Genomic DNA, 21,248 nt, shown 5'->3' with positions numbered 1-21,248 from the left:
TGGGCTGTTTCGGGGAGTGACGAAAATAGCCTCGGAAACCGCGGGGGCGCTGCTCCGGTTCTGCGCCGCATTTATTTTTTCCTTCTCGGAATTGCCATGGTTTTACACTTTTTGGGAGAAAAAGATGGGTTTTTTTAAAAATAAAACTGATAATTGCACAAGCTGGGTAGCACATGGAACTATCGTGGGCTGTGTTTCTCTAGTGATAAGTCTCAAAAGTCAAAATCCGTCGGATATGTGTGCATCGTGTCCTGCTGTCTCATGGCAAGGCTGGTGTTCAGCATGTCGATTATGAGTGTGTTTAGCACTGTTCCATAAATTTTGCTTATCGTAAAGCAGTTGGATATAAAACTAGAGTTTGTGAAACAACTCTTTAGGTGTTCTTATAACTTTATCTTTTTTTTTCCTCAAAAAATGCATGGAGTTGAAACCGTTTGGATAGAAAAATATGAAGCGGAGTAGTCCCAAAACATCCCCCTTCTAGAGAAGACTGAATAAGCGTAACCGCAGCCGTATAGAACACGCAATGCTAGCTTATATTTATATTGTAAGCGTTACAAGATGTCTTTTTTTTACAATTTTTAATTGTGTGTTTGTAACCATGTGTTTGGTTTGAGGACGCGGGTGTTCGGGGAGTTGGTGGCAGGCGCAGGTGAGCTTGGGATGCGTATGCGAGGCGCCGTCCATCGGAGCAGAGCAACATGAGGCAGGGTGTTACATGACTCCTAAACCAAACACATGGTAAGTGTCCTTACATGGCTCGTTGGGTACACCTATCTAGTTTGAATGTCTTGTGTGTCAATTGACCGCTATTATCAAAGTTTCATTTTGTGTGATGTACCTGTGAAAATATTCATGTTGATGGTGGTAGAATGATAAGCCTGAAAAATTAAAGCCTGCCAGTTATGTGTGCATCGTGTGTCCTGTTGTCTCATGAAGGCAGGACAAATATAACCTTAACCACATATGACATGACACATGATGCCAGCTATATCCATGTTGTAAGCGTTAGGATATGTCTTTCTTATTTTTTTTAGTTTTTTTAGAATTTTTTGTGATATACTTATCTACTCCTTACCCTTATAATCGTATACCACCGTCTCTCTCACATTTTAATGTACATTAACAGTAATGGATCCAGTGAATAGTACACCCGTTAAGTAGAATAGTAACGGATCCAGTGAACAGTATGCTGTTATGCTCCAGTGAACAGTACGCCCGTTATGATAAATAGTAGAACAGTAACTGATCCAATGAACAGTATATCCGTTATGCTCCAGTGAACAGTACACCTGTTATGCTAAATAGTAATAGATCCAATTAACAGTCTATACCTGTTATGTTTAACAGTAATTGGCTCAATGAACAGTGCACACCCGTTAGTTGCGAACAGTATCGGATCCGTGAATGGTACATCCCCGATAGCCGGTACCCGTTAGATTGTAAATGCTTATAGACAATACCACAAGTCTCCCACTATTTCTCAATGGTTGCTACCCCGTGCAACTATACGGGGATCCCGGCTTTATGTTTGTAAGTGTCCTTACGTGTCTACATGGCTTTTGTTGAGTATGTCTATCTAGTCTTAATATCTTGTGTGTCGATTGGCCGCTGTTATTAGATTTTCATTTTGTGCATCATATACTAGTGAAAATATTTATTTCAAGGGTTAGAAGGATAAATTCATCTCATAGAAGACGGAACAAATATAACCACAATAGCATATGACATGCTATGCCAGCTATATTTGTGTTGTAAGCGTTATGAGATATCTTTCTCATTTTTTTATTTTTGTAGAGTTTTTAGTTGCCTGAAATGCTTATTATGTTTGTAAATGTCTCTACGTGGCTCTTTGGGTATGCCTATCTAGTCCAAATGTGTTGCGTGTCAATTGACCGGTATTATCAAATTTTTATTTCTGTTATATATCTATGGAAATATTTATCTCGAGTGTAGTAAAATGATAGTCTAAAGTCCCATCGACCATATGTGCATCGTGTGTCCGGCCGTCTCATGGAAGATAAAACAAATGTAACCGCAGCAGCATATGGTACGTGATGTCAGCTATGTTCATGTTGTAAGCGTTACGAGATATCTGTCTTTTTTAATTCTTTTAGAATTTTTTATGTGATATGCTTATCATGTTTGTAAGTGTCCTTACGTGGCTTGTTGGTATGCCTACCTTATGAAATCTAGTCCAAAATGCCTCCAGATTCCCACATTGTGATTAATAGGAGTGACCAAAATAGCCTCAGAACTCGTGGGGTTCTGCTCTGATCATGCTACATTTATTTTTCCCTCTTTGGAATTGCTATCCTTTTCTTTTTCTTTGGGAGAGAAAGATGATTTTTTGGAATTGATAATTGCACAAGTTGTGTAGCACACACACATGGATACTGGATGCGTTCCGAGGCGGTGAGTACGCATGGATGACACCATGGGCCGAGTGCTTCTACAATGAATGTGTTGTGTGTCAGTTGGCCACTATTATCATAATTTCATTTTATGTGACATATATGTGAAAATATTTATTTCTAGGGCGGTAGAATAATAAGTCTAAAATCCCATCGACTATGCGCGCATCGCGTGTCCTAGCGTTTCATGGAGGACAGAACAAATGTAACTGTGACAGTATATGATACGCAATGTCAGCTATATTCATGTTATAAGCGTTACAAGATCCTTTCTTATTTTTTTATTTCTTTTATAATATTTAATTGTGTGATATGATTATATGTTTGTAAGTGTTCTTATGTGGCTCGTCAGGTATGCCTATCTTGATGGTGGAATGATAAGTCTGAATCCCAATGACTATGTGTGCATCGAGTGTCGTGCAGTCTCATGAAAGACAATAAAATGTAACCACAACAACATATGACACGTGATGCTAGCTATGTTCACGTTGTACGTGTTAGGAGATGCCTTTCTTTATTTTAAATTCTTTTTGAATTTTCACTTATGTGATATGATTATTATGTTTGTAAGTGTCCTTATGTGGCTTGTTGGGTATGCCTATCTTGGTGTTGGAATGATAAATCTGAAATCCTGTTGACTATTCATGCATCCTAGCATCTCATGGAAGACAGAACAAATGTAATTGTAGTAGCATATGACACGCGATGTCAGTTATATACATGTTGTAAGTGCTACGATATTCCTTTCTTTTTTTAATTCTTTTTAACCTTTAATTGTGCAATATGATTATTATGTTTGTATGTGTTCTTACATGGCTCATCGGGTATGGCTCTCCTATGAAATCTAGTCATAGTGCCTCCAAATTCCCACAACGTGATTAATAAGAAAGCACCATATCACTCTATCAAGACAATGCTATAGCAATCCATCATACTTTTCATGACAGTAAGAAAAATAATTACACTGATGTATAGTCTCATGCTAATGTATAAGATTATAACAACTGCAATAATACCTTAGTAAAAGATAAGGCCAATGTTTTGATTTGATTTACTAGAGAAGGTCGTATGTTACTTGTGCTTTGCATTGTACAAGCCTATAATGTTGCCCCCGTCCAAAAGATTAAGCACAATAATGCAAGGATAGGGCTACCATGCGGTTATGCGTCACATTTCTTCCTTCTTGGATTTGCTCTCTACTTTTAAGAACTTGGTAGAAATACATGATTTTTTTTGTGAATTGCTAATCATACAACTTGTGAAGTGGAGGGGTATCCAATGTGCTACAAAATTGTGTTTTTTATAATAGAAATTAATTAAATATATTAATTGTATAGTTGTGTGTTTCACACGGGAAAGGACCACATACAACAATAGTGTGAGATACGTGATACTAGCTACATATGTGTTTTACTTCTTTTGTCCCAAACAAGAATGCAATTCTAGTTATCATCCTAAGTCAAATTATATTAAGTTACAAAATTCAATGAGAAGTCTTACAATACTTATAACATGAAATAGGTATAGTATGAAGATACATGCCCTGGTGAATCTACTCACATTTATTTGGTATCATAAATAATAATACTTCTTTGTATGAACTTGGTCAGCTTAAAATTATATAGACTTAGGAAAAAAATGGAATAAGAACTTTTTCAAAACCAAAGAAGTAAGCACTATAACGGTGCCTTGTTTGGTTGTGCATTGTTTATAAATCTTTAGTTGTGTTAAATATTCATTAGGTAGGTAAATATCATATATATTAATCCAACTCCAAGATGCATAGATGTTGGTTACATCCAAGCCCAGCCTTGAGGGGGAGGTGGATAAAGGGCGCAACCTCCTTTGACCGCCAAAAGCCCAAAACCAAGGATCCCACAGTTCCATGTATATATGTATGTTGCATCATGTGTCCTTGCGTTTCATTGGAGAAAAAACAAATATAACGACGGTGTGACACGTGCTGCCAGCTATGTATATATGAGTTATAAGCATCATGAAATTGTGCAGTGGGGGCTTTTCTCTGCGGAACTGCTAGCGTCCGGACGTCCGGCGCCAACAACGCGTCCGGACGCCTAGCCCCCCCACCCGCGCCATAGAAAAGAAAAAAAACTCATCCGCCTCTAACCAACTCACCTCTGCCCCACTCGTTCCGCCCGGAAGACCGTTTCTTATCCGCTCCATCCCAACCAACTTACCCCTGCCATGCTCGCCCCACACAAAGGACCGCACTTCGTCCGTTCTCCGTGCAAGGAGCCCATCCTCCGCCCCCACGAGCATGGGATCCGCCCTGCCCCTCGCTTTGTCAGCCCCTAGCAGATCTGCCTGCCGCTAACTCGTCCCTACGACCCATCCCCATATTTGACGCTACAACACAATATGTATAATAGTGCAACAACACCTGACATACTGCTACAACAAACAAGTTGAAGTAGCCGAAACATCATAAACACCGTATTACAACAAACAAGAATAATTGCTGCAACAGCATGCAAACAACCGCTACAACATACAGATTGAAGTATTGGATAGAACAGCTGAAACACCATAAATATAGTATTACAACAACAAAGAACGGCTGTTGCAACAACATGTAACAACTAATACAACAACATAGGTTGAAGCATTAGATGGAGCAACCGAAACACCATAAATATAGTATTACAACAACAAAGAACGGCTGTTGCAACAACATGTAACAACTAATACAACAGCATAGTTTGAACCATTAGATGGAGCAACTGAAACACCATAGACATAGTATTACAACAACATCGACCAATTGTTGCAACAACATGCAACAACTAATACAACAGTGCAGATTAAAGCATTGGATGGAGCAACTAAAACACCATGGACATAGTACTACAACAACACTGAACAAATGTTGTAACAACATAAAACAAACTACTACAACATGCAGACTGAAGCAACTGAAACAACATCTCAAAACACAAAACTGCAACAACGACTAAAACCTACTGCAACATCTAGATAGAACCATTGCAACAATGACGAGATCTGAACCCGAGAGCTCGCCGGAACCCTATCCTACTGCAACATCACCTGAAAAACATACTGCAAAAAACCAGAGAACACCATTAGAACATGTACGAGCACTGAATCCCAAGAGCTCACTGAAACCCTGGCCAACACAATATCCCGTAGATCTAGATCCAGAGGAAGAGCAGGAGGAGCAAGAGGTGGAGGAGGAGCAGAGGAGGGCTCAGATCCAGATCCACAAAGAGGAGAGAGGGAAAAGAGAGAGAAAGGCTTCAGATCCAAATCCCTCCCCACCTACCTCGTCGGAGCCGCGTCGTTATCTCCATCTCCAGATGCATGGAGGTCACGAGAGCAAGGGAGAAAGAGCAGGGAGGAAGGGAGTTGCGCCGCTCACTGAAAGCTGCCACCGTCGTGCTCTACTCCGGCGGCATGGAGGGCGTGTGGGTCGCAGCGGGGAGGGAGGGAGAAAAGGAGGGAGGAGCGGCTCGCGCATGGCAGAAAGTGCGGCCGCATGGTGCGAGCGGTGGAAGTGGCAGCGAGATGTGAGAGAAGAGTGGAGATGAAAGAAATGAGTGGATGGGAAGGCGTGGGGGAGCAACAAAATGAGTGGACAGGACGGACGGACGTCTTATAGGTACCATTACCGTTTTCTCTGGTCTTGTGCAATTTTTGTTTTCCTTCTTGAAACTGCCAACTTTTTCCTTAGGAAAATGAAGGTTTCTTTTTGGGTAATGGCACAAATTGGTAGCCCATGGAATTGGATTGTAGATGTGTTACAAGGCCGCGTGTTGAGTTGATGGTACCAAAGGTACGGTTGAGTCTTCTAACATGAATGTGTCAATTGACCATTAATATCAAGTTTCCATATTGTGTGATATATCTGTGAATTTTTTTGCCTCTAGTCGTAGCATGATAGATTTGAGATCTCATCAACTATAAATGTGTGCGCCACATGTACTTGCATTTCATTGGAGAAAGAGCAAATATAACCCTAGTGTGTGACACGTAAATGCTAGATATATGTGGCACACTTATGATATTGTAAGTACAATAATATCATGGTAGAACATTGAAAGCCCTATATCTGGTTTTGGATAATTGAGACAACCAAGTGGACTGGCCTCTAAATTCTAGTGTTGTGTATGAGACAAGTTATGTTGTCTACATCCAAAAATTGAGCAAGGATGGCACACATGGTGATGGTGATGGTCCCAAATGGTGATCAAGTGCTCAATTCTTGAAAAAGAAAAAAAAAGAAAAACAAAATTCTAGGACTCAAGCCAAAGGTATATGTTAGGGAATTTTGTTTTTTACCGATCAAGACACAATACAATGTGCAGTACGTCAATTTTAGGTTAGATAACCATACTATAAAAAGGGAAAATCAAAGTTCAAAACAGTTAAGATAAGTGCCACTATGTGAATTGACTCCTTGCATGTGCATAGAACCTAGTGAGTATGCTAAAAATCATTTAAATTTTTTGTGGAAATGCGAACTCACATGCATAAGAGCAAGCTAATAATGCAGGCCACTTGCTAGTTATAAGGTTTCTTGCAACCTTTTTTAGCCCACCTATATAGTAGTTAGTTATTCACTATTAATACATGATCCACTTATCTCTCACAAAGTTTTTTTTGTTCCTATGCCTAAGCTGGCTGTAAGCTTCCTCTCTTTTTTTCTCCACCTCAGCATTTAGCTAGCTTATAGCCTTGTTTAGTTCCAATTTGTTTGCAAAATGGATATTGTAGCACTTTCGTTTGTATTTGACAAATATTATCCAATCACGGACTAACTCAAAAGATTCATTTCGCAAATACAGGTAAACTGTCTAATTAATTATTTCTTTTATCTATACATATGCCACAAGATTCGATGTGATGAGAAATCTGAAAAAATTTTGCAAATTTTTTTGAGATCTATTGCCAACCATACCTATCCTATACGAGCTAGTCCTTGTCTTCCATATCTCAGCTGTCTGCCAGATGGAGACGGCATCTGCATGCCTCTGCGACAAAGCAAAGCATCTTGCTTTTGCTGCAAACATATATGCATCCTCTCCACCCGGCCGTCTCTCCTACGATTACTCTCTATAAGATTTGCAGGCTGCATATTGGAGTGGAGTGGAGTGGAGAGCTTGCAGCACCGGCCGTGACAGTTTCATCGATCATCATCAGCTCGTCATCACCATGAGGCTGCCGTGGCCGTGGCGGCGGAGGCCGGCGCCGCAGCATGGCGAGGTGCCGGTGGCGGTGGGCACCCATCTCCACGTCGCGGCCAGTGACAGCCACGACGACGACGACGACGACGGCGCCGAGTCCACGGCGTCGTCGGAGCACAGCCACCTCACGCTGCCGGTGGAGGAGCCGGTCCACATCGTCGACGAGGCTGATTGCTACGACGTGGCCGGTTCCGGTTCGGAGGAGGAGCTGCCGAGCGGCAGCGAGGAAAGCGATGGCGCGACGGGGCACGCCGAACGCCGGGCGAGAGCGCCCCGGAGACGACACGACCACAGCCCGAGAGGGAGGAGGAGGCGGCGGCGATCTGCCCGTGTGCCGGCGTTCATGGTCGCCGGCACCGCCGCGGCGGTCATGCTGCTCGTGCTCGCGGCGCTCGTCGCGTGGAAGAGGCGGCAGCGCGCCGCCAGCTAAGGTGGATGGCGCGCAGGCTGCGGTAATATGTGTGGTGTGGCAGACGGCCGTACTACGGTCGAGGTGTGTGTATGTGAGCCCGGCTATATGTAAAAGTTCAGCGGTGAACTTTTTTTACTATACCTTTTTTATGATGGTGTGCATCTAAAGCCAGAAATCATTTGTAATACCTCAAAGGCACGTCAAGGAACGTGTTGTCGGGAAAAAAGTTACAGCTAAAAAAAAACATTTTGACTTTTTAGATGAGACCTTTTTTTTAACTAAACATACGTGTATATACGAACACATTATAATCTTTCTGTCTCTACTGTTTAAGAGCCGTCACACACCGAGAAATCTCTCTTGCCACACGTGTGGAACGGAACATGTCTATCTTCTATGCGGTTTGACATGGTGTCGATCTACTTTCTATGAGATGAAATAAAACATTGTTCGATAGATCTCAAAGAAATAAACCGTCTAGTTGACTAACTGCGCAACAAGTAGTATGTTCCATTACGATGAACAAACAATCTTTCTAGTAAATCAAAAATTTTGTGAAACTATTGTATAAGGAAAGTTGCAGTTTATATCACATTTTGGGTTATAGACAACAGTTCAGAGCTAGAGGGAAAGTTGAATTTATCAGCATGACTTATACTCTATTGTACAATACATTTTATTATCAATATAAATTCAGCTGAACAGGCTAGCAATGGTGGATCTATTTTGCCGAAGTGAGTGGCAGAGGCACCTAATTCTCACCGGCGGACCCGTCTTGTTCGTTTGGCTGATAAGTCATGACAGAAAATACTGTTGGCTGATTTGTTATGAGAGAAAAACATTATTGAGTGGCTAAGCATCTCCTGCTTGGATCCTTAATTCAAACTTAGCGCTCGACCTGCCCTTCACGTGCTATAGCCGTATGACCTTTGAATCTGGACTTTTTTTTGGCACTACTAAGCCCTGTTTAGTAGCTAACCAAACAATGCTTCATTAAAACTAAAATTTTCACGAAGCAAACAAGCCCTATAGGCTATAGCTCTGATAGCAGCTTACATGGAAAATACTTTAGAAGGAGAATCCTTTTTTTTTACTAGTGGAGGAGCCGAAATAGTTTTTGAGCTAGGGCCTTGTTTAGTTCACCCCAAAAATTAAAAATATTTTAAAATTTTCCGTCACATCGAATCTTAAGACACATGCATGAAATATTAGACATGGACGAAAACAAAAACTAATTGCACAGTTTGTCTGTAAATCACGAGATGATTCTTTTGAGTCTAGTTAGTCTATAATTGGATAATATTTTATCAAATAAAAACGAAAATGCTACCGTACCAAAATTCGAAATCTTTTTAGAACTAAACGGAGTCGGAACCCTAAAAAAATGACTCGTGCGTCTTTAAGGCGTTGTTTAGTTCTAACTTTTTTTTTACAAAATAGACACTATAGTATTTTTGTTTGTATTTAACAAATATTATATAATTATTGACTAACTAGTCTTAAAAGATTTATTTTATAAATTACAGGTAAATTATACAATTAATTTTTATTTTTATTTATATTTAATATTGTATATATCCGAAGATTAGCTGTAATGGGGAATTAAAAAATTTTGCAAAATTTTTTACCAGCCTGTCTGAAAACCCAAACCCCGACCCAAGTCAACCGCCGGACCGAAACCGAGCCACCAATGCTCCGCCGCCGACCGCGCCTCTCCTCCGCCGCCCCCTCGCCGCCGCCGGCCGTGCTCCGGCGAGCCTTCCGCTCGGAAGCCGCCCTCGAGGCCATCCGCTCGCACTCCCACTCCCACTCCCACTCGCACTCACCCCCATCGAAGAGCGCCTCATCCCACTCCGACGCGGACGGGGACGACGGCCAGGCGGGCCCCGCCAGCCTCGCGCTCTACAACTACCCCACCTTCGCTGGCGCCTACGCCGCGCTCGCCGCCCGCCTCTTCCACCAACGCGTCCACCGCCGCCTCCTCGTCCTCCCCTTCTCCTCCGTCGTGCCCTTCAGGTTGGTTCCCCGCTCGTAGCTCCCCATTTCGCATTTCACTGGCTCTTCTTTAGCAATTGTTTCTCTCATGACGGCTTGTGTTATTGAAATGAAAATTGGTCGGTCAGAGCCGAGGACTTCAAGGATGCCGGGTTCCAGACGTGCTATCTCTTGGACTTCATTGGGCCCAAGAAGTTTGCTTTCGAGCTCGCCCGATTCGTCCCCAGGTGCGTTTTCTGTAGAGAATGAGTTGCAGTAAAAAACTAAAAATGGGTTACGGGATGATGATTTTCATTGTACTGCTTAGTGAATTGAGTAGTCGATAGAACACTGATAATTAGTTAATTACTACTGCCGACAATGTTCAAAAGATGTTTTGGAAAAATGCTACTTAATTTGTAAAGTTTACTGGTGCCGACAATGTTTAACAAAAGAACTTGCTTTTGTATGGAAGAATCAAAAGAAAGGAACATATCTACTGTTAGCTTACAAGCTTTGCATAGTGATGATAACAGTTTGTGAAGTTAGCTGTTTACAGTCTTACAACACTTGACTTTGCTAATCACTCCATATGGATCATATTCATGTACATAGTGTAATCGCCCAATGGTTACACATCCCTTACTTTTTGGCTAATGTATTTGTCAGATCTTGTTTAAGTGAGCTACATGGTCGAGGGGTATAACCTCATGACATTGCTGACTGATGCAGTGTGATAGCATTTGATCACCGGCAAAGTACACTAGCGAGAATCCCCAAGTTGGGTCAGTGCCCAAGCAATGTGGAGCTTCATATTGACATGTCAAAAGGCAGTGCCCAATCTGTATTTGATTATTTCTCCAAGGAGCTAGCAGGAACAAAAGCTGATTCTGTGAGTAGAGAAAAAGTTTGTTCATGTTTATTATCTTGTATGATGATTAGAAGAAAAATGAGGATGTTCTGTTTCCTCACAGAGAACGTGTGAAAACTTGTTGGACCAAGAAGATGAGGAGCGAGTTTCAAATGTTCTTGAATACATAGAGGATGCAGACTTGCGACGGTATCAGCTGCCTAACACCAAGGAATTTCAGACAGCACTTAGGGATGAACGTGCAAAGTTGAACTGTGTCACAAATCCTCATGTTTTTGGACAGGTTTAGCACTATCTTCTGCCACCATGCTTGTTGTTTGTAAGATCCTGATCTTTTGCCATGACATGGTCAATGATTGCATTGTTGTATTGGCACTCCCACACAGCTACTACAACTTGATGTTGGTGATCTGCTTGCTAGGGAGAAATCGCATGCAAATGACCGCCTGCAGGCTGTAGTGGAGTTCATACAGAAGCCTTTTAGGATTCAGCTTGGAAGAGGGTCGTATGGTGAATGCTTGGTATGTGAACAACATGCTCTTGCATTTTATACTGATTTCGTCACTTGTGTTTGTCTACCTTTGATAGCTTCATGCTGCATAAGGTACACAGCACAGCTCTTTTGATTACTAAAGCCAAAACTGCACTGCTTTAGCAAAGGCAGGTACTTCTTGCATCCATGAGTGCTCTTGCTTTAGTGATACTATGCTACTAGCTAGTGTCGATAGACATGTTTTGTTCAAAAAATTCGAATGCTTGTGCTTCAGCCTTATGTTATCATCTTTAATTGATCTATACCTTCTTCCAAGTTCCAACAGCACAGTATAAGATATTCTGTCGTAGTAGCTCATGCTTGCCCAATTTTTTTGAACTGGACTTTTGATGCAAATTGACGGAATGATTTTAATCACGTGTTCTGGGATTGTTGTGTACCTGACTGTTCTTGAACTTGGCTGCATGCTTGAGTATGACCAGCTCTAGAGACTGTCTCTATATGGCTTATATAATGTTATTTTTTGGGAAAAAGTATTATACAATTTGCTTTAAAAATGTCCCATTTACTATAGTAAATATTTTTTTCTTTTTTTCCCCATACTATAAGGCAATCAGAGCAGATGGACATACAGAATTGAGCCATGAAATAGGTTTGGAGCTAAGTCAGAGGAGTGCTGCTGCTGGATTAAGGTTTGAGCTCTATTCAGGCTTAACAGAACACATCCATGCCTATTTTGTGTTGCTTTGGTAATTTATTGAAGAACATTTCCCTTTTCATCAAAGGCCGATTGGAGCAGTGGTCTTCATGCAACGGGGTGTCCTAAAGGTTTGCTTGAGGACTACTGACAGTACAGTTAATACGTCAGAGATTGCAAAGGTATGCCACCGTTATAATTGTATTCGTCAAATTTGCATGGCCTTATAGTTGTATTTGATTGTTCATCTCTCGCCACATCATAAAAATGTAGGCATATGGTGGAGGTGGAAAACAAGGTTCGAGTTCATTCACTCTAAGAATGGATGAGTTCAACATATGGACTTCAGTGAACTCATGAATTGAACTGGAAGTCAAATAGTGTTCATACTGCAGCAACAAGCACCCAGCTCAGCTGGACATGGACTTCCTCAGTGGTGAAGATGTGAAAATGAGGTCATCTTTTAGTGCTCCGGTATGAGAGGGAGGAAAGCAAAAGCTGGCAGCTGGCATGTTGATATGAGCTTACATGAGATGATGAGAACAATCATCACTACAAATGACTGGAGAACAATTTGGAGGCATAATGTTTAAGGCTGAAGCTGTTCGAGCGAAGACATGATGCCTTTGAATACAAGGTTTGTTGGTACATCAAAAATTATCTCAACAGTGCATGTTATGCTCCTTCCAATCTTTCTCCAGTAGACCTATGTGCTTTAGTTTACAGAGAAGATAAGGGGACAGAATATTTGTCAATGGTCATACACCAAGGAGCCAATTATTATAGCTTATACACTTATATGTTATTTGTTTCAAAGGCTGAACATATATGGAGATGTAGCTTGGATATTGGTTTCTGTGTAAATTAAGATCCTGCTCAATGGGTGAATGCCTCGTGCAACAAAAAATGTTGCTTCAACAATATGAAGCTCATATGGCAGAAAGGATCAGTGGTAACAATTAAAAGATGCGTACGAAGGGGAGATTGACAAAGTGCAACCCCAAATTGTAATCCTGCTCCTTGACAATACATTTATGGCTCTTGTTCTGGGTTTTAAAAACTGCATCTCCAAATTGTTCCTCGTTACGAACATCTATGTAACACAGAACCACAAAACTGTAGGTTTAGTGTCAGCAAGCGATGCGGAGTTCAGACAAGAACATCTCACATTCTCACTGCATTATCTATCCGTTCTCATGAAGTAGTAATGAATCAAATCCCACGATACATCCGACCCTCTCGTCTGACCCTTTTCCCGCTCCTTCCAGTATCATGTCCTTAGGATTTGAGCTAGGCAGCATACGCATTTGAGGAGAGCAGCCACAGCAACAGTGGAGCAAAACCATAGTGGCAGAGTGATTGGTGATGCAGCCATCTTAAGTTCGAACTGAGAAAGATGACAATGTCCAGGGAGCCGAACTTGGAATCAAGCAACACAAATTCACCCTCTGGCTCTCTTGAGAAGATACCTGAGAGAGAAGATCCCTAGAACAAAGGTTTGCCAAAACCACCCTGTAGCATTCCTTGGATCAACCTTTTTGGCCAAGAACCAGGCATACACAGCTTCACCAAGATGCGCTGCAACTGCTGTCACAAAGACCAGCCGGATCACCAGCATTGATCGAAAAACAAACAAATGGATGTCAAGCACCCATTTCAGCGGGCCAACTGGTGGAAGATAAGCAGAAGAAAATACAGCCAGCATCCCAATTATTACAGCCAGCCAGGTAAATATGGTCGGGCCATCTAGTTCCCTTCTCTTCCACTCCTGCCAATACGAGATAGTTGCAGCCAAGCCTTCCCGGGGGCTCACCATAGGTACATAGCCGAGTTCTTCTCTAGCTTTCAGGAACGAAAAGTAGTGCGTAACACCAACCTGTCACAATCAGCAAGCAAATTCTGATGTATTATTTACATGGCATTATTGCACTTCCATCTTACCATTACATTCATATTTAACTATACTGGGTTAGGTAAACTGGCAACACAAAACAAAAGACCAAATTGAATATGACAAAGAGGCTGACCTTATACACTTCAGCAGGAAGAATTAGAGGCTGTGGGATCCATTTACAATCGAGCCATGGATAGAACATTGTAGATATGAATAAAAATATTCTTGAAATGGCAAGGGCGACAGAGGTATCCAGCGCCACTCGAGGAGCAGCATAACCCAAACTTTGAAATAGGGGGCTGATGATAAATTCAAAAGTATTGCATGGTGATCCTGTGAAACAGTCATAGCTCAATAAGGCACTGAAATGTATAATTGCATATATGATCAATGTGCTCTATATCAGACATTTCAAGACAAATTTTTCATGGGATACTTCCCTTAAGTAAGGAGCAAAAGTCCAGGCTTGTTCAAAGGTTTAGTATTCTTTGTGAAAACATAAATAATAGAACATTCTGTACTTGTATTGCAAACAATTTTGTTATTCAAGTAATGGAATCCTGGATTACCTCATTATGGAAAAAGTGAATTGCGTATAATCTTATGTAAAGTGTTAAAATTTAACCTTTAGTGTTCAGAACAACTGAAAAGGAAGTCGCCAAATAATTACATTTTTCGATCTATGTAATATCGCTAACAATCGCATTATTGCAAGAATCAAGACAACAAAGCTCGGTGTCTTCTCTACCAAGATTAGGCTTGCATTTTTACAAATTCAAGTAACAAAAAAAAGTTGCAGTATGAAAAGACAGAAAAGTAAAGCACAATGATGACACCTCCATGAATGTCATTTAGTAGCATAACAAAGGTTAACGACAATTACCATCACAGATGAAATACGCCTGACCAGCTGCTACAGGTGTTCCCTTCCTGTCAGGAATGTCATCTAAAAGTCCCATGCTTGCTAATATCAGAGCAAGAACTAGATTATCGATATAGACCCAATCTGTCTTCACATCTGGGCCCCCAATCTTGAAGAATGCTAATCCCAACTTTGCAAGTGACAGGATTCTTGGAATGTGACGCTCTTCACCTGGGCCATATATAGCTGCAGGGCGAATAGCACATGTATAAAGACATGTACTTTTATCACTTCTGCAAGATTTCAGTTTCAACACATCAGTAAGACAGGCTGCATATTATCAAATGACACTCTTGACTTACAAGATGATGAAATGAAATGACTATCTGTTATTTAAGAAGGAGCAATTATGCATGACAACACTAAGATTTTCAGAAATCTAAGGAATTGTGCAAAGAGTAGCATTAGCTTAAACTATTTATTTCTAATTGAAGTTTTGGATGTCATCGCAGTCTCCAACAAAGTAACAACAATTGCCATATTTTTCAATTGTGCACCAGCAAAGAATATTTAAAATTACAATGATGGAAGTACTTTGATGGTGAATCCATTAATACAAATTAACTATTTCCATGCTGTCAAATCTATATACATGTTTACACTTAGTACAGTTTTAAAACCTTGGCTCATGCATTCCAGGACATCTATTTTCGAAAGGAGGTAAAAGTTAGCTTACTGTATACACAAATCCGAAGCCTAGAAAAAAAAAGCAAACTTACTTAGCCGGCCGCCCATTACTCTTCAGTACCAACTGTTCAGCAACTGATTTGCTGCGCCCATAAGCATCGACATGGTCTTCGATAGGGAAATAAGGCAGCGCCTCATTTCCGTTGGCGATCGGCTTCCCTCCAAACACCACATTGTACGTGCTCACATAAACAAGCCTTCTAACACCATGTTCATGGCAAGCATCGAGCACATTGCAGGTCCCGCTTATGTTGATCTGATCGCATCTCCCAGCCTGCACCATCTCCTTCCCTGACATGCCATAAGAAGCAAGGTGGAAGACACAGTCCACTCCGCGGAAAGCCCTCCCCACTTCATCCTTGTTTCTAACATCCCCTGCGAAACAAAGGCCTTAGTACATAACTGTTGATTCATTCCACAAACCATATATTGGTCACTCAACAGTCAACAATAGTTGCTCAAAATAATGAGTAATCGGTTCCATCAAACAAAGACAATGTGAAGCTAACTGGATGAACTGCTGGCAAGACATAGTGGTTGCCTGGTCGGAATTGGTAGTCCTACTGTAACTATGGGGGTGTTAGTTCTAACTTTTTTCCAAAAAATTTTGGGTTTTAGTCCATCATTTTGCAAAATGGAACTAAACACCATGCAAAATTTTTGGCAAAAAGGTAGTTATTCTCTATTTTAGATTTTGACCTCAAGAGACCAAAAAAAATCCAAAATGAGCCTCAAGAGGCTTCATGACGACAATAAATTCTGCATTTTAGATGCAACTAAACATGACCCTGAACATTTTGGTATTTTGCATTTCATCACTCCAAAGTAGTTGGCATTTTGCATTTTGGATTCTATGGGAACTAAACACCCCCTATGTCCAGAAACAACTATTCAAGAGCCTACCTACTTAGATTGATACACAGAAATTAGCAAGTTGTACAGTCACAGTTATCTGAATCTCCAACGTGGACACGATTATTAGCATTTTGATTCAGAAGCCGAACTACAACATCCAGGGAATAAGTAGCACTCAAAGCGTCTTGCTTGTACGAGCAATCCACTTCTGCAATTCGCTACTCTCAGTAAACCACATGAAGCAAAGCCTTTCAGTTCCACAGTGACAGCAGAGTAGTAAAACCGTGGTGACTGACCGCAGCGATCTGACAGGAAGACGGCGAACGGGGGAGGAGGGGGGCTGACCTTGGATGAGGCGGACGCCGGCGTCGAGCAGCTGCGGGGACCAGGCGGAGACGGCGCGGAGGTCGAAGGAGCGGACCTCGCGCGCGCCGCGGCGGAGCAGCTCGAGGCAGAGTGCGGCGCCGACGAAGCCCTGCCCGCCCGTCACCGCGAACCGCACGCCCTCGATCCCCTCGTTCGCGCTCAGATGCATCCTCTCCGGATCCCTCTCCCTCTCCTCTCTCGGCTGGGGCTCCGGCGCGGGCGGAGAAAACAGAGCCGCCACCGGCAACCGACGAGCGACGACGACTTGTTGCCGGTCGTACAGTCGAGTGACTGATGAGTGAGGCCGCGACAGTCAACAAAAAAACAACAGTTCGTTTGTTCCAGTCAAAGTCTCCTTTGTTCAGCTCAGTCGTTCACAGTTTCTTTTTTTATTATTATTAAGCGAGTGCTTCGAAATGCCACGATTGGAAGTTTACAAAATTCTCTATCACATCGAATCTTTGAACGCATGTATAAAGCATTAAGTTTTGATAAAAAATTAACTAATTACATAATTTGTTTATAAATCACGAGATGAATCTTTTCAACCTAGTTAGTCTATTATTGGATACTAATTGTCAAATAGAAATGAAAGTGCTACTTTAGCCAAATTCCAAAAGTTTTTGGATCTAAACAAGGCCTGAGATTACCAGCAATATATGCAGATGTAGCACAGCTTAGATATCATCGGATCAGTGATTTATCTGGTTATACAACTCGACTGCTATCCAAATTTTAAACCTTTCTCAATAGGTGAGGGCACTGTGCAATGAAAATAGTTACCAATTCTGCTTTTGGTGAAAAAAAAAAGCTGCATCTCCAGATAACTCCAAATATGTAATCGAAGAACCGCGAAATATAGATGGATTTTCAGGCACCAGCAAAATTTCTGATCAGATAACATCTCGCTGCATTAGCATCTATCCTTATGAAAACAAGGTTTAAAATACGCTGAGCAATCCTCTTTTTATGGCATACGTTAAACCTTGCTTAAAACATACGTGAATAATGAATACAATCCTTTTCCTCACCAAAAAAAAAAAAAAGAAATACAATGCTCTTCACATACCAGTTATTCCTTATACTAACCATATTCAGACGAACACTCACCATGTTCCTGTGCTGCGCTCACTACGCCTGCTCTGAACAAACTATTCTACATTATCTATTCTACTTATTCAGTGATGCTTTACAAGAGATGCCATCAAACCTAATCCTTTTGGCCATTCCATAAGGATGATATGCGTTCAAAGAATCCCCTTTTGTTGCTGATATTACCTTGCCCCCCTGACGAGGAAGGAGCACCAGCAACATTCACCTTATCAGCTTCCATCGAGCTGACGGGTCGTTCTGTTTGCATAACAGGATCAACAGCCACATCATTCCTTTGGTCTATAGGTGGTGCATCAGATGGTGGTGCTGGAACGTCCCCAGCCCGAGTAACATCAGCTCCCACAGGTTTGGAAGGCGGCTTCGGTCGTTGAGTAAATCCAGGAGCTTTCCTGTTGTCTCTAGATGACTGATCTGATGGGGATGGTGGGACTTCTGCTTGAAGTGTTCTCTTTTCTGTACATGGTGATGGCTCCTCACTTTTAACTTCCTTGTTGCATTTTTCTGGAATGCTACTTGCAGAATCCCCTGATCTCTTGAAGACACCAACCACAGCAGCACCTGCACCTCTATCACCTGGTAGAGGATCTATAAATTTCACAACATCAGGCATGGCTCGGAGAAGGGCAGAGAAACTTTTGAAGCCAAATGCACTTAGATCAATAGAAACATTAATCCTGTGAAGCTCGATTCTTAGGGCTGAAACACTGATCCCTTGAGGATAAAAGAGCAGCACTCTCTTAATTCCATCGACAGCAGATTTGGGAATGTTAGGTTCCTTGGTTTTCCTTGGTGAAGCCATGGGTTTCTTTGGTTTCAGGAGAAAGTCAGGACCAGGTTCACTGCATCGACCATACCAAGAAGAGGATAAACCATCAGGTGGATGATTTAAATATTTGGGTTTGAGATCCACCCCTTTAGCTAGATCCTCCCATTCCCACAGATATGTTGCTGCACTGTGTAACCTCTTGGAGCCAGAATCAGGGCAAGAAAGCAATACGTTATAGTTGCTCATCCTAAGACGATGCAGGATGTTTGCAAAGTCTTTATCCCCGGATAGAAGGAAGAAATGAGATGGGGGAGGGTTCTGAGCAACCCAAGAGATAAGATCAGACATGAATGATCGGTCACAACCATCCTTTCCACCTAGAAAAGGAAACTGTATTGTTAGTATGATCAGACAATACTGCATAATAACTGAAATTAAAATACAAAAAACGAAGTTAAAGGGTGTTATTCTTAAATGGCAACATGGAAACAAATTAAAAAATTCTAGTGTATCAACTATCTCCAGAAAAAGGTAAACAATTTAACATATTTGAGTTGATGTTTATGGAGTCCTATTTAACTTGAAATGGCAACAGCAGCGCCAAAGTAAGAAGTAATAAGTCACGAAAGATATTCAAAACCCAATATTTGATAATCCACATCCTAATTTATTCATCTCGAATAAGGTTAGCTGTCGACAATTATGTACTAGTCTTTGCAATGCTCCCTTCAGCTACTATACAAACATTGGCCCAACACTAATCTGAACCAAGCCCCCACTATTCATCAGATAAATTGTGCTAATATCTACTGAACATGGAAAAGATTCCTCATGATTCCAAGACCATATTCAGTATTCGAGTACTGTTTTGAACCATTGATGTTGTAAACTTGTTGCAGTGCTAACTACATACAATCTAATCTACCAGAAGTAACAACAAACCGACCAATCGTTCGCTCCAGTGACATTCTGAGTCTACCGCGAAACGGGAAGGGAGATAAAGCTAGGAAATGGGGAAGAGTAGTAGCGGGAGGAGACGGACGACGCAACTGGAAGGGACGTGCGACAAGGCGACGCCGGTGTCGGCAAGCGCCTCCTGCTCGGCGGGCGGGATGCATGCGACGTTGCCGAAGGCGGTGATCTCGACGGGCCCGCGGATGCCGGCGCGCCGCAGCGCCTCCGTGACGCGCGGGGCGAGGTGGCGCGGGTTGGCGCCGCGAGGGAGGCGGCACCTCTCGAAGTCCCACCACACCGTCACCTTCACCGCCTTGGACTCCTCCCTGTCGTCCTCCTCCTCCTGCTGCTGCTGCAGCTGCTGGTGGAGGTGGTTGTAGTGGCGCTGCTGCGCGCCGACGCCGCACCCGGGAGCGGATGCGTGGGAGGTCGGGCCGCGGAGGAGGATGCCGTGGTTGGCGGGTCGTACCCTCAGGAGAAGGTGGCGGGCGCGCGAGGCGATCATGGCGGCGGCGCGAGATCGCCGTGGCGGCGGGTTGCCGGGGGCTTTAGCAGGCCGAAGGATAAAACCCTCGTGGGCTGGGCCTGGGCCGGACACACCCAGAAGATAGTGGATATACTGGATAGCATGGCAGGTCGTCAGGCAAGTGAACAAGTCAATCCTATGATCCTACTGCAGAATTGTTAGAAGTCTCATTTTTTTCTCTTCGAATTCCAAAATCAGAGGATATTTCAAACTTTCTTTTTTTAAAAGAAAAGAATTACACAGCACAACACGGAAACTCATAACGTATGCATACTCATCTCTATAACACATGTATGCAAGTCCTACTCCTATGAGCATCTCTCAAGGATTGAGCTGACAGATCACGTATTTGACACCAATTTTATCTTTTATGGCTCAAGTATTTGACATATCGTCGCTTCCGTTTTGCTTTTGGCATTTACAACGGCATGTGGGCCATGATAGATTGACCAAAATATCCTTTGAGTTATATTTGTATATAAGAATAATTAGGATGGTCTTGTCTTCATGTTCCACCTGACTCAACTCATTGGGCTCTAGCCAAAATCATAGATCATGAAGTGAGGTGACCATGGAGATCGACAGGGGTGTAATGGCTGGCTTGGGTGCTAACTAGGTCGGGCGCACAATGTCCGCCCAGCTACAAAACATGATGAAATGGCGGTTTATGGGGCGGCATGTAGCCATGGAAGGTGCAACATGACAGTACTCTCGCGGTTAAGACCGGTCAAAAAGGACGGTACATAGGACCTACCGTAAGATTCTTGATCGACCAAGACAGCAACCCTAGGTGTCCAATTTTGTTTACCCGTAGCTAGGATGCTTTGCCTGATAGGCAACGATCAGGGCCTTAGTTGGCCATGGAGGGTAGCATGGTGGTAGCGGCGTGAGCATAGCCGTCGCTGGCGAGTGATGTTGTGATAAGGAGGTGTTATTGTTGACATGTGAGTTCGTGGGCTTCGTCAATAATAATTAATAGTGATCTTTAGTCAATATTTTCTCACAAGTGATTGAGTGATGTTGTGGTAAGGAAGTGTAGTGTTGACATGTGGATTCACCGGATTTGTAAATAGCGATTAATA

General features: G+C 42.3%; 4 protein-coding genes across 4 annotated transcripts; 2 read left to right on the top strand and 2 right to left on the bottom strand.

Moving 5' to 3' along the window:
• Positions 7,296-8,314, top strand: LOC8073606. Its single transcript, XM_002450296.2, has one exon. The coding sequence runs from the start codon at positions 7,605-7,607 to the stop codon at positions 8,064-8,066; it is 462 nt and encodes a 153-aa protein (XP_002450341.1). The 5' UTR covers positions 7,296-7,604; the 3' UTR covers positions 8,067-8,314.
• LOC8070676 lies at positions 9,705-12,971 on the top strand. Its single transcript, XM_002450295.2, has 8 exons — positions 9,705-10,064; positions 10,172-10,270; positions 10,755-10,914; positions 10,997-11,176; positions 11,280-11,414; positions 11,996-12,078; positions 12,172-12,265; positions 12,357-12,971. Exons 1-8 carry the CDS (start codon positions 9,739-9,741, stop codon positions 12,441-12,443), a joined length of 1,164 nt encoding a protein of 387 aa, XP_002450340.1. The 5' UTR covers positions 9,705-9,738; the 3' UTR covers positions 12,444-12,971.
• On the bottom strand, positions 13,125-17,126 carry LOC8070675 (short-chain dehydrogenase/reductase family 42E member 1). Its single transcript, XM_002449002.2, has 5 exons — positions 16,787-17,126; positions 15,619-15,961; positions 14,861-15,132; positions 14,111-14,310; positions 13,125-13,959 (listed from the first exon to the last, which is right to left on the bottom strand). The coding sequence occupies exons 1-5, from the start codon at positions 16,974-16,976 to the stop codon at positions 13,525-13,527; spliced, it is 1,440 nt and encodes a 479-aa protein (XP_002449047.1). The 5' UTR covers positions 16,977-17,126; the 3' UTR covers positions 13,125-13,524.
• On the bottom strand, positions 17,748-20,212 carry LOC8073605. The gene is made up of 2 exons (XM_002449001.2): positions 19,737-20,212; positions 17,748-19,063 (listed from the first exon to the last, which is right to left on the bottom strand). Exons 1-2 carry the CDS (start codon positions 20,143-20,145, stop codon positions 18,018-18,020), a joined length of 1,455 nt encoding a protein of 484 aa, XP_002449046.2. The 5' UTR covers positions 20,146-20,212; the 3' UTR covers positions 17,748-18,017.

This window comes from Sorghum bicolor, chromosome 5 (genome assembly GCF_000003195.3).
Source record: "Sorghum bicolor cultivar BTx623 chromosome 5, Sorghum_bicolor_NCBIv3, whole genome shotgun sequence".
In the NCBI taxonomy this organism is placed as follows: Eukaryota; Viridiplantae; Streptophyta; class Magnoliopsida; order Poales; family Poaceae; genus Sorghum; species Sorghum bicolor.
Note: the sequence above shows the minus strand (reverse complement) of the source record. Positions and strands in the feature narration are given on the sequence as shown.

Bases quoted from the DNA above. Each gene is read 5' to 3' on its own strand.
- LOC8073606 (XM_002450296.2), top strand. From the start codon at position 7,605: ATGAGGCTGCCGTGGCCGTGGCGGCGGAGGCCGGCGCCGCAGCATGGC.
- LOC8070676 (XM_002450295.2), top strand. From the start codon at position 9,739: ATGCTCCGCCGCCGACCGCGCCTCTCCTCCGCCGCCCCCTCGCCGCCG. The intron at 11,177-11,279 runs GTTTAGCACTAT...ACTCCCACACAG, and splicing joins ATCCTCATGTTTTTGGACAG to CTACTACAACTTGATGTTGG. The intron at 12,079-12,171 runs GTTTGAGCTCTA...TTTTCATCAAAG, and splicing joins AGTGCTGCTGCTGGATTAAG to GCCGATTGGAGCAGTGGTCT.
- LOC8070675 (XM_002449002.2), bottom strand. From the start codon at position 16,976: ATGCATCTGAGCGCGAACGAGGGGATCGAGGGCGTGCGGTTCGCGGTG. The intron at 15,133-15,618 runs GTAAGTTTGCTT...GAAATCTTGCAG, and splicing joins AGTAATGGGCGGCCGGCTAA to AAGTGATAAAAGTACATGTC. The intron at 13,960-14,110 runs GTCAGCCTCTTT...TGATTGTGACAG, and splicing joins TTCCTGCTGAAGTGTATAAG to GTTGGTGTTACGCACTACTT.
- LOC8073605 (XM_002449001.2), bottom strand. From the start codon at position 20,145: ATGATCGCCTCGCGCGCCCGCCACCTTCTCCTGAGGGTACGACCCGCC. The intron at 19,064-19,736 runs GTTGCGTCGTCC...TTCCTTTTCTAG, and splicing joins CTTGTCGCACGTCCCTTCCA to GTGGAAAGGATGGTTGTGAC.